The 13,261-nt window shown below is 41.3% G+C and overlaps 1 protein-coding gene across 1 annotated transcript in view; it reads right to left on the bottom strand.

The window, feature by feature from the left end:
• Window positions 1–13,261, bottom strand: part of MYO18B (myosin XVIIIB) — a 972,020-nt gene that overhangs the window by 229,349 nt on the left and 729,410 nt on the right. Inside the window, exons 35-36 of the mRNA XM_073582823.1 lie at window positions 4,332–4,445; window positions 2,726–2,842 (exon numbers count right to left, since the gene is read on the bottom strand). Coding sequence (XP_073438924.1) covers window positions 2,726–2,842; window positions 4,332–4,445 — 231 coding nt within the window. The remainder of the gene's footprint in view (window positions 1–2,725; window positions 2,843–4,331; window positions 4,446–13,261) is intronic.

Below are 13,261 nucleotides of genomic sequence, written 5' to 3'. Positions count from 1 at the left end.
ATAACAGGGAGAGCGTGTGGGTCATATTTTGTGCAGGGAATATAGTGATGGGCAATTATTTATTCAGGAGAATTCTAATAACATTCTTATTTTTAAGGACATGGTGTGGGGATGTGCTGTCCAAGACCGGATAAGATGAAAGTCTGCAGAGATGAGCTGTGGATGAGAAAAGTCATCATAGTCTGGACAAGATGAAGAAAAGAAGAATGACTCCAGAGACATTATCTATAAGGTACCTGGATGTAAATGTGTTTTTTTTGTGAACCAGACTTATTCTCATATTTTTATTTATGTTAGGAACATTAAAGGATTGTTCAAATATGTAATGAGTCTACAGTCATTCATTGTGACTACAGACTTCTGAATTCTCACAGAGCGCAATGCATGCTGTCAGGATAATCTGATGCCGGTAATTTGCATACAGACAAGAGAGAGGCTTTTATTCATTTGTTAAAGCAAATACAAACATAATATTGCTGCAAAATGTGCAGCAAAGTTAGACATTTCGACCTCGCCAGGGTCTGGTTGTTGTGATGGCGAACCTATGGCACGCATGCCAGAGAGGGCACACAGAGCCCTCTCAACTAGCATGCGGCCTCGCCTCACTGCTCCGGAGCTGCAGCTTCCTCCTTCCTCTCACTTCCTCTCACTTATTGAGCGGTGTGGCCGAGGAGCTGAATGATGATGTCATCCCACCGCAGCTGCACCTCTCAATGTGTGAGAGGAAGTGAGAGCCGAGGAAGCTGACGGCACGCAGAGAGGTGTGTGTGGACGCTGGTGTGTGTGGCAGCTGGTGTGTGTGTCTGTGGGTGTGTGTGTGTGGCCGCTGGTGTATGTGTGTGTGTTTGCCAATGATGGGGAGATGGCCAATGATACGGGGAGATGGCCAGTGATATGGGGAGATGGCCAGCGATATGGGGAGATGGCCAGTGATATGGGGAGAGGGCCAGTGATGGGGAGAGGGCCAGTGATGGGGAGAGGGCCATTGGGGGGGAGGGCCATTGATGGGGAGATGGCCATTTATGGGGGTGATGGGGAGAGGACCAATGATGGGAGTGATGGGGAGAGGGCCAATGATGGAGGTGGTGGAATGGGCAATTTCTACATGAAGGGGATCATTATGGGGCATATTTCTACATGAAGGGGATCATGAGGGGGCATATTTCTACATGAAGGGGATCATGAGGGGGCATATTTCTGCAGGAAGAGGATCATGATGTGGCATATTTCTACATGAAGGGGATCATGATAGGGCATATTTCTGCACGAAGGGGATCATGATGGGGCATATTTCTGCATGAAGGGGATCATGATGGGGCATTTCTGCATGATGGGGATCATGATGGAGCATTTCTACATGAAGGGGATCATGACGGGGCATTTCTACATGAAAGGGATCATGATGGGGCATATTTCTACATGAAGGGGATCATGATGGGACATTTGGCACTTCGTCATAAATAATTGGGTTTTAGGTTGCAGTTTGGGCACTCGGTCTCAGAAAGGTTCGCCATCACTGGTATAGGCAATAAAGTGCTGTGTTGTCATGGCTTCATGTGGCCCTCCAGCTCCTATGTGGCTGTTGGCAGGTGATTTTCATACATGCGGTCAAATGCTGACTAGATATGTTTTTCCTCACTCAATGAAAATGAATTGAGGAGGCGGAACTCATCTTGACAGAATATAGCCAGAAGTATACAAATCGCATGCTTGTGCTGACATAACTGAAAAGTATGTAGTGCATGCGCTGTGAGAATTCAGAAGCCTTCAGTAATAGTGTGACTCCATACTATCATCTCAAACTTGGACAAACCCTTAAATAACAAAATTAAGCCCTGTAGCATGCCAAGCATGTAATATCCTCGCTGTCATGATTCTACTCTGCTTGCAGATTCCAGCAGTCATCACATGATCACTTCACTCATATACAATCTATCGGTCACGTGACAACGATCTTTTCTTCCTGCCTCTCTGTTTTTCAATGAACATTGAGAGAATTAGTGAGAACAGCTAGTTGGCATGTGACGGTGTGCAAATCACAAATGTACTTGGGGGATTGGGCACACTGAATTCTTTCCCCGGGTGCCAGAACACCTAGATACACCTCTGGATCGTAGTATGGAGTAGTGGTAGAGTGAGGGACAGCATTTCTAAATATGCAGTTTTTATTGTGTTTTTATAGCAATTTTAAAACATGTCTTTAATAAGATTTCTCACGATTGAGGTCTATGGTAGAAAGGTGCAGTAAAATGTCACTGAAAGCATTATAGGTGAACACAGCTGTTGACATAGGAGCAGTTGGAGGGTGTTAAAAGCAATAAATAGTCCAATAACTAATGTTTAACTCCTTAGAAAACAAAGAAAATTATTTTAAAGAAATAATTGGGAAACGATATACTAGTATTTTTGATTTGTCTTTAAAGCTAGTCATGTAATTTTAGATCACGGACAACAGAGATAAGAAAGGCTGTGACATGCACGTCAGATAGATTTGGAGTGTTTGTTTCACCTTACACAGCACTGTGACGAAGTGGCGCCTTCTTGTCAACCTAATGTCACAGTGCTCATTTCTGATCCATATGAGGTGAGTAATGCACATCCAGAAACATGTCCTTGAATAAATTGCACTTTCTATTTCTTTTCAAACAAAATACGATTTAGTATGTGTGTTCTCTTCATTGACTAGACACTGTGGAAACCTTTGTTGCAGGCTTTCTGTTCCTACCTGTGCAATGAGTGCTTTGTGTTTCTTCATAAGCTCATTCAGGTCTTCCTGATCCTCATCGATCCTTTTCAGAAACTCTGCTCTTTCATGCTGCAGCTGGAACAATTGTTCATCGGCCTTAAAATGGGAAAAATACAATGCAAGTAAGAAAGGTATGCTTTCTGGAACAGCACATTCACGTATTAAAGAACGGACATTGGATGCTAGGAAATGGCCATTATGTGTCCACAAGCCTTATCCTTTTAACTCTGCTCTTGCCAAAAGTCTCCTGCAAAGCAAAACATGACATCATGTTTCTGACTGGTGGAGTATACAATTAGTAATTGTGGCAAAAGGATCTTAGAAGATAATTGTTATGTTATATTTTTGCATGAAACACTCTATTTCTAAACCAGTATCAAACATTATGTATTAATGAGGAGCTGTCAGCTGTCCTGACATGCTTGCATTAAAAAGACATCCTCATCTTCACTCTTCAGGGACGCACCAGAAATCTGGTGTTAAGTGTTTTGAAAAATTATAACATTTCTTTGCGCTCTCAGTTGGAAAAACAAGATAATCTTGTAGTTATGATACCTTCAACGGCTAACAAAAATGAAATAAATGATACTACAAAGCAAGCTTTTAGGACTTCTTAGGTCTCTTCCTCAGGGATGGTATAGCAAAGTTTCTGAAGAAACACAAATATATGCACATATGGGTTTTTTTTGTACATATATTTGTGTTTCTTCAGAAACTTTGTTATACCATGCCTGAGGAAGAGACCTAAGAAGTCCTGAAAGCTTGCTTTGTAGCATCATTTATTTCATTTTTGTGAGCCATTAAAAGGTTTCATAACTACAAGTTTATCTTGTTTTTCCACTGAGAGCCTTTTTTTTTAAACTGCCTGGCACAGTACCAAACCCATTTTTTCACAACACATGGTTGGGCCAACATCTTTGTGACTTTTGGAATTTTCATGACAGTTTTTATCAGTTCTGCCAAAATGGCAGAGCTGGAGGCTGAGATGGGGCATGGCAACATCCACTCGTCTAATTCATGATGAGCTGCGATGTACCTCAAGATGTAAATCTTACTCCTCCTTGACAAAAATAAGATTTGTGGAGGGGAACACCACTTTTCAGTCATGCCTGACTCATTAATGTGGTGTGCTTTCTCTGACTCATATGCACCCCTTCATGAAGACTGGCAGAAACAACCAAACATTTCATAGTGAGAGATACTGTGTATAATAGAACTATGGCATCTGGAAATAAAATCCTTTACCCTTCCAGAGAGATAAATCTTTATATACTTTTGCCTTAGTACAAATATAATGAATATTTTAGTTTGTCCTCTTATAGTAGTAAAGTCATTTACTAATTCTTGGACAATGATTTGCCAGTACTCGAAGAAATCATGCCAGCAGAGAGATTTTGGCACCTTTTCTGTCATATAAATGCTATAATCAGAATTCTCTAAACAATAATTAAAAGAATAAATAGCATTATATATATATAAATAAATGACTATTTTATGGGTCATCCCATTCATTATTTACAGATGCCATAATCATTTCAAGTCGCTTACAAAACCAAGTACGGTATCTAATAAAAATGTAACTTACCATATTCTTATTCCTGGTAATATTGTCTAGTTCCATGTGGAGACTTTCCAGCTCTAAGCTCAGTGATCTCTGAGATTTCTGAGACTCTGCATACCTGGCCTCACTCTCTTCAAGCTGAAGCAGAGAAGAATGTAATACAGAAGTCAATGAAAATCGCTGACAGAAGCTATTTGTAAAAATAAAAAAAATTCAGCGTGAGAATGAACCTCATGAACCACAATGAACATACATTTTTCTAAATATTTTTCATTATTTGTGTATATAAAGAAATCTCAGTATTTTTTTCCCGAACCCTAACTCTTTATGTGGTGTAGCGCATGCTTATTAGAATACCGAATGATTGCCATCTTCCCTGGTTGCAACGCCACTCTTGCACTCTTCTGGTCCATGTGACAGGTCTTCAGCTTTGCCTGTTTACATTGTGTGGAGTGTTGCTTCTTTTCCAAGGTAAGTTTAGGAGGACCAAAGCATGGCTCCATAGACTTACACTGAGAAAGACTTCCATTTCACACATAAACATCAGTGTGAGTCGGTTAGTCGGTTTCCGGGTCACATGGTCCAGTGGAGGTCTTTAGTGGTGCTGGAAATCAGGGAAGATGGTGACAGTGAGTACGTTAATGCTGTTGCTCTATATCACGTACATAATTAGGAAGGTTTAGTGGGAAAAAATAACTGAGACTTCTTCTTAAGGTATTGACTCAACACCTTAAACAGACCATAAAAGCCATGCCATTGAAAAAATTCTTATAATTTCATTCACTTTGTTGCCCCAGTATAGCATAAATTAAATACTATAATTACTGAATACAGTGGTGCTTGACTGTTTGTGAAACCTTCAAAATGTTCCATAATTCTGCATAACTTTGACCAAAAACTAAATCAAATGTTGAGACAAGTTTTAAAAGTAAATAAAGAAAATCAAATAAAACAAATGGGTCAAAAATAATACACTTTGTCATTTCTTATTAAAGGGAATCTGTCTGGTCCCTCATGCCCTCCAACCCAGCAGCATTTACATACATGTGACTAAATTCCCTGCCTAACCAGCCCTGTATAATGTTAATCATCTTAATTACTGTTTTTGAAAAACAATTATAAGGTCCACTTTTCTACTGCTAATTAGGGCTTTGACTAGTCAATGGGACGTTTGCTTTTCCAGACTAGTCAGCCCTCTTTCCATGTTATCATGCTCCTGTAGGCGTGATAACATAATTTGTACAAGTCAGTGTCATCGCCAGCTCATACAAATCTCACAAATGCTCATTTTGGCAGCTACAGAGGCAAACTTCCGATAACCACAAGGTCAGAAGATGGCTCTTCTGAACTTCCTGTCATGCGCAGTGCACCTCTGAAGCTAAAGAAAATGATCCACTATCATATACAGCTCTGGCAAAAATTAAGAGACCACTGCACAGTTTTATAAAAATCAGCTTCTTTACATGTCTGACAGCAATTCTATTCCAGTGTCAGTTGAATTCCAACCAGAGTACACCTCATTCTACTTAATGTGCATCTGATTAGGTGATTACCTGAAACAAATCTTATTTAATGAAGGAAAGTATAAAAAATCCCGCTGTGGTGTTCACAATCCTCTTGCAATAGGACAAGCTGGATGGCAAAACAAGTGCTAGTAATATCCCAAAAGTAATAGGAATGAAAAAAATAACTTTTAACCATGCCGAAGGAGATGAAAAGAAAAGTCTTGAGTGAGGAAAAGAAGGGCTCAATTCTGGCTTTACTAGCAGATAAATACAGTGAGCATCATGTTGCCTCCATCCTTAAAATTTCTAAGGCGGCAGTCCATTACAAAAAGGTCAAGCAGCAGACATTGGGGACAACAAAGCTACAGACCGACAGAGGGCGAAAATGACTCTCCACTGACCGAACGTCATTCAGCAACTGCAGGATGACATCAAGTGACATATAAAAGGAATGACAAATGGCAGCTGGGGTGAAATGCACGGCAAGAACAGTTCATAACAGGATCCGAGAGGCAGGGCTCAAGTCATGTAAAGCTAGAAAAAAGCCTTTCATCAATGAGAAGCAAAGGAGAGCCAGGCTGAAGTTTGCCAAAGACTATAAGGATTGGAACATAGAGGACTAGAGTAAGGTAATCTTCTCTGATGAGTCTAATTTTCAGCTTTGCCCAACACCTGGTCATCTGATGGATAGAGGGAGACCTGGAGAGGCGTAAAAGACACAGTGTCTTGCACCCACTGTGAAATTTGGTGGAGGATCGGTGATGACCTGGGGATGCTTCAGTAAGGCTGGAATTGGGCAGGTTAATCTTTGCAAAGGACGCATGAATCAAGCCGCATACAAGGTTATCCTGGAAAAACAGTTGATTCCTTCTGCTCAGGCAATGTTCCCCAACTCTGAGGACTGATTTTTCCAGCAGGACAAAAGTGCCATGCCACACAGCTAGGACAATCAATGTGTGGATGAAGGACCACCACATCAAATCCCTGTCATGGCCAGCCCAATCTCCAGTCCTGAACCGCATTGAAAACCTCAGGAACGTAATCAAGAGGAAGATGGATTGTCACAAGCCATCAAGCAAAGAACTGCTTAAATTTTTGTACCAGAAGAGGCATAAGGTCACCCAAAAGCAGTGTGAAAGACTGGTGGAAAGCATGCCAAGATGCATGAAAGCTGTGATTAAAAATCATGATTATTCCACAAAATATTGATTTCTGAACTCTTCCTGAGTTAAAACATTAGTAGCATTGTTGTTTTTAAATGATTATGAACTTGTTTTCTTAGCATTATTTGAGGTTTGCAAGCACTGTATTTTTTGTTATTTTGATCATTTCTAATTTTCTGAAAATAAATGCAAAATTTCGTGCTTGGAAATTCGAAGACATGTTGTCAGTAGTTTATAGAATAAAAGAACAATTTACATTTTACTCAAAAATATACCTATAAAGAGAAAAATCAGACAAACTGAAAATTTTGCAGTGGTCTTTTAATTTTTGCCATAGCTGTATATGTCAGTGGCAAATTACCTTTGTTTCCAGTTTCTTTTGTGACCTCCTTGTGCAGCAATAACTACACCTAAAAAAATCTGGTAATCATTGATTAAACTTTCACATCAGCTTGGAGGAATTTTAGCCCATTCCTCCCTACAAAACAGCTGCAACTCTGTTATGCTGGTGGGTTTTATCCCATGAACATCTTGCTCCAGATCCCTTGACAACATTTATATAGGAAAAAGGTCAGGATTTTGATGTGGCATTACAAAACTTTAACTTTGTTCTTTAACCATTCTTCTGTAAAGCGACTTGTGTGCTTTGGTTTGTTCCCTTACAGCATGCCCAATGTTTTATTGTGATTCAATTCATGGACAGATGTCCTGAGACTATCATTAAGAATTTTCAGATACAATTTAGAATGCATTGTCCTATTAAGGATGGCAAGCCATCCTAGCTCAGATGTAGAAAAAGTCAAAACCATGATGCCAGCATCACCATTATTTCATAGATGGTATGAGATTTACATGCTATAATGCAGTGTTTTTCATTCTACAAACAACGCTTCTCATTTAACCAAAAAACTCTATTTTGGTATCATCCATCCCCAAAACAATGTTCCAATAATTCTCTGGCTTGTCCAACTTAGTTTTAGCAACATGCAGATGGGAAGCAAAGTTCTTTTTTTAGAACAATGGATTTCTCTTTGCAAAGATGTTTTCTGTCTGCATATGTGCCTCTCTTTGCTCCTCACTGCTCCTTCACTGCCCAAAGAATTTCTTATTCACTTGTACTATTGATGAATAACTAATCTGAGGATGGTCCCCAGCGGATCTCCGCCATGCCACTACTTATGTATATATATAGAAAGACCTGTGAAAAGCGCGAAGTGGAGAGAAGTTACCAGTCACAAGGGGCATAAAGATTGCTGATGCAGAGGGTGCAACCAGGGTATGGGAGGGGGACCCATCGACGCCAGTGCCAAGGAAGAACATTCAGCTGAAGGGTAATGCAGCGCAAGAACCCTGCAGCTCCCTGTGCTGCAATGCACGCTGCCAGCCAATCAGAGGCCAGCAGCTTACGACGATGTGCCATGAATTGGCATCGCATGACAGTGACAACATGTGTTGCCACAGCAGGCTCACCGATGTCAGCTGCTGGCCTCTGATTGACCAGCAGCTGGCCTCTGATTTACAAGCAGTGTGTACTGCTGCGCAGGGAGCCAAAGGGTCCCTGCACTGCAATATACAGTACTTCAGCTGAATGTGTGTCCTCAGCTTTGGGATTGGCGGGCTCATCTCCTGCACGGACACGGTAGAGGGTGCTGTAGGTTGTGGGAGTGGAGGAAGGTGAAACGAATATTTATTTTTTATGCAGAATGGGGAACATGTATACCATTAAGGGGCCAAGGATGGGAGACATATATATCAGGATGGGCCCATCATGTGAAACATATATATCAGGATCGGGAACATATATACTAAGAAGGGGAGCATATATACCAGAATGGGAGACATATTTACCAAGATAAGATATAAGTACGGTATATCAGGCAAGTGCTGAAGATTAAGGACAAACATACCAGGAATGGGCCCAGTATTGGGGACATATATACTAGGAAACAGCCCATGATGGGGACATATATACCAGGATGGGATACTTTAGAACAGGATATGGGGACATTACTGCAAAACGAAAAGTGTGGTGAACACATATGTCTTTATAGGAATTAGAACGCTACAAAGGCTCATATATCTGACCAACATGCATGGGAGGGGGCAGGTCCAAACTCTGCATCGCGTCCATCGGACTCTAATAATGCCATTGCTTGTGACCATCCCCAGACTAGTTATTTGAGATGCACAGTCTCTGGGTTGTTTTGCAAGGTTTTTTTTTTCCTGAAAACTACAGGGCTTTAAGATTAAAACATACATGGCTGCAATAATACAGCAAGTGTCTGATTCATGCTGCCCGTAGTATATTTTGTAAATATAGAAACTGAGCACGAAGAAGTATGCAGAAAAAGTGGTGAAGATTAATTGAAGTAAGCAAATCAAATAAACGGTCATATGCACCAGACCTTCGTCAGAACGTAACTGTGTGAAATAAAAAATGTTCGGTATTTAAATAGCCAATAATGGGTATATGCATAAAATGTTAAGTAATTAAAAGATGTAATACAGTAAAAAATAACAGACATCTGATGTAAAATAGCATACATGACCCATGAATACAAATGTAGGGGTTTGTCTGGAAAAGAACTATGGCTATGTGCAGAAAGAGAGACTAAGTATACAGTAAATCCATGCTAGTTTCAGGATATGTACAAAACAAACAAGCAAAAAATCATACATGTAAATAATATAGTGATAACCAACCAAAATAGCAGATGTTATGTCAATCTATTAAAATACACTATAGATCATGAGTCGAAAAATCACAATTCCTGTATTGGCTGTACTATAGTTTGGACAGCATGAATCAGCTAAAGGTTCCTTTCTAGGGCCAGGGATTGATGAGTGAATACATAATCTGTTCCACCAAGATAATGCTAGAGGTATGTGTATAAAAAGCAATATTATTTATGCATTTTCCTTCTTTTAAATGTTAGTCACTGAATAAATATAAGCCTAATAATTATTTTCTTTTTGCATTCATTTCCTCCTTCACTTTGGAATGAGGTGAATGGTACTTGAAAGGCTAGCTTCACACTAGCGTTTATTCGATGCAGCGCACGGCGCCGCTAAGCCCCGCCCCCTGCCGGCTCCCTGCCCGCCCCATCCGGTCATCGCCGCCTACTATCGCACATGGATGCTTGCGATCTGCGCACCCTATCTTTAGCATAGGGTGCGCAGATCGTGCGCTGGCCGTGCGCTAGTAGAATTTTGGCGTGCGCTGCGCATTTTTGAAGGTGCGCCGAGCGCGCCGAAATGCAACATACTGCGTTCGGCGCACACGGGCGCACCTTCAAAAGTGCGCAGCGCACGCAAAAATCCTACTAGCGCATGGCCAGCGCACGATCTGCGCACCCTATGCTAAAGATAGGGTGCGCAGATCGCAAGCATCCATGTGCGATAGTAGGCAGAGATGACCGGATGGGGCGGGCAGGGAGCCGGCAGGGGGCGGGGCTTAGCAGCTCCGTGCGCTGCGTCGAATAAACGCTAGTGTGAAACTAGCCAAACAGCAGCTATCATTGTGCATCTGCATTTTACAAGTGGAGCGCTAATAATTGAATTCATGGATTTAAATGATGATTCAAACATCTGTGTGTGAGCTGTTCTATCCATGCAGTCTAATCTTTTTAACATCTTTACAGACTAGAGAACAAAACATGTAACATTCACTAAGCTTGGTAACTGGCAAGCCGATAGGCTACAATGTACGCAGCGGACTTGTGCGCTCACTCCTACTGGGGGCTGTAGTTAAACACATGTCCGACCTGCAATAAAAAGGTAAAAATAGCTATAAATTGCAACCTTTCTGGGGATACTACCAATAAAAAGATTTATATGTCCAATGTTGTACAAATAAGAGAGATTATAGCGCTCTGCCATTTAGCCTGTGACTCGGCTCAGCAAAAAAACTTGCCCTATGCTCGCTCCTAGCTAGCTGCCTGTCAAAGGCTTTCTTGTACAGCGGCAGACGTACATGATGGAATTATAACTGTGTAACTCGCACAACGAGAGCAACCTCAGAAATGGAACTCTATTTTACACACATTCACAGACTTCATGAATTATTTTTACGAACAGATGGACAGTTTGAGCAAATGCTAATTCCCTTCTGTTTCTCGGCTCTAGAAATGTATGAGAAAGTCTGAAGGTTAGCGCAGTATTTCATTTTCTAAGTTTCATGATAAAGGCACACTTTCTACCTTTTTTCTCTCTGCTCGCTTTCAATAATACTGGCAAAGTGAAAGATCTCTATGCCCAATGCTAAAAGTTTTTGTACCAACGACAAAATCCCTTGGCTCAATTTTGCAGCCAATAGGAATTTTTCAAAAGCACAACTGCAGAGTCTGTGAATTCCAAGCATGCCACATCATATTTTCCTTATTCTTGCACATATGCATGGGCTAATAGACAATCAATGCCACAATTCTTATTGCCTAATAATACAAGTTGGCTTTGTGATTATAGCATATGTCATATGAGACAAGATACCCACTACATCTAGAACACTATTAGAAATACATGGCGACATTAAAGGGAAGATAGCATCATAAAATAACCTTATGAGTAACCATAGGGCGCATAATGCGAGCCTTTTTGCGCCGTTAGCTTACTTTTTTGCAATTTTTTTATGAAAAATTACTTAACTCTAGGTATTCCTCGGGTTTGTAGTTTTTGGTAATTTCCAGTTGTTTATATAGATTTATGTGACAGGAATTTTTTTTTAATAAAAATGCTTTTTTGTAAAACCACATATTTCCATGACACGTGCCTTTTAGGCCCATATTATATTTGTCATATACTCCTCAGTTTTTGTGTCATTTTGTTGCAAGTAACAAGCTACTGTGTTATTGTAATCATTATTTTTTCTTCTTAAGGTACTGTCACACTTAGCGATGTACCAGCGATCCCGACCAGCGATATGACGCGGTCAGGATCGCTGGTGCATCGCTAAGTGGTCGCTAGTGAGCTGCCACACAGGCGGATCTCACCAGCGACATAGCAGCGGTCGGGGGTCACTACTTACCTGTCACACTAGGCGATCCTGACGTCCTCCCGCCCGCGTCCATGCTCGTCGCTCGTCTCTCCACAGGAAGCCCAGCAGGAAGCTGATGATGAGAAACGACCCAGGACGTTCTCATGCGATCAGCGATGAGCAGCGGGGGAGTCGGTCGGAGGTAAGTATCAGACATAGCGATGTCGCTAGCAATATCGCTATAACGTCACAAAACCTGTGACGTTATAGCGATATTGCTAGCAGTATCGCTTAGTGTGACAGGCCCTTTAGTTTTAACTTTTTAGTTTAATGACATATAAGTCAACAACAATGGCACAGTTTATATACTGTGGAAAAGTTGTTGGCGCACCAGTGGGGAAAGACCTAGGTTCTGACATTGTAAAAAAAACTAAAATACTTGCTATACCTATTTACATTTCTGTTATAAACATAACAATGGAAAATTACTTCACTAATGAGATATTCCTCCAGTGATGAAGCACAATCCATAGCGAGCACTTTATGATAGTGTCTTTGGTTTCAGCAATAAATCAACGATAGTGTCTTACAAAGCTAAGAAGTAAGATACCATTATAAAAACAGCACCCCTCAACATGTTCAAAACTGCTGTCAGGGGGGCATGGCCTGGGATCTGAGCATGTAGGCAGCAAGAGCTCTAAGCTTCCACAGTCACATTCTAAAGCTACAAAATAAGCGTGCATAGGGTTAACCAAAATAACCTTGCTGGACCCCATTTTATTTATGAACTTTGGGTGCCCTTTTTTAGACAAAAAGCAGGAATCTGGTCCAAAGAGGACTGAAGAAATAAGCTTTTACAAGTCTGGATGGCTGCAGTGCAGCAGAAGCTGAGGGGCATCACCCCACATCATCTGCTCTCCTGCGAAGAGACCGGAGTGCCAGCGTGGGCTGTACTGAAGCCAGGATTGATCTGGAGGATCATTATTGGTACTGAGGACTTTATTTGAATCCCCCCAGTAAGACACAACGTAAATCCAGCAGTCTACATGGCTTTCTGCCTGCGGTGAGTAGAGGATAACAGCGTGGCTGTGGAGGAGGGATACAGACTCCTGCATGTTCATCCCTGCTGATTTACGACTGAGTGCCGCTGAATTCTGACTGCTGTAATATCCGGGTGAGGTTAGCGGGGACAGAGGAGCTTTACTGGACATATTCTAGAGTGGCATGCTGAAGAGGAAAGCAAAGACACCGGCGGGGACTCTTTCTTTGCCACGGAGCTGAAGGGCGGAGGGATACCACTGGACCTCTAGGACC

This window comes from Dendrobates tinctorius, unplaced genomic scaffold (assembly GCF_039654945.1).
Source record: "Dendrobates tinctorius isolate UK_male_01 unplaced genomic scaffold, ASM3965494v1 ptg000073l, whole genome shotgun sequence".
Taxonomy (NCBI): Eukaryota; Metazoa; Chordata; class Amphibia; order Anura; family Dendrobatidae; genus Dendrobates; species Dendrobates tinctorius.
This window is presented reverse-complemented; position numbering and strand designations above follow the sequence as displayed.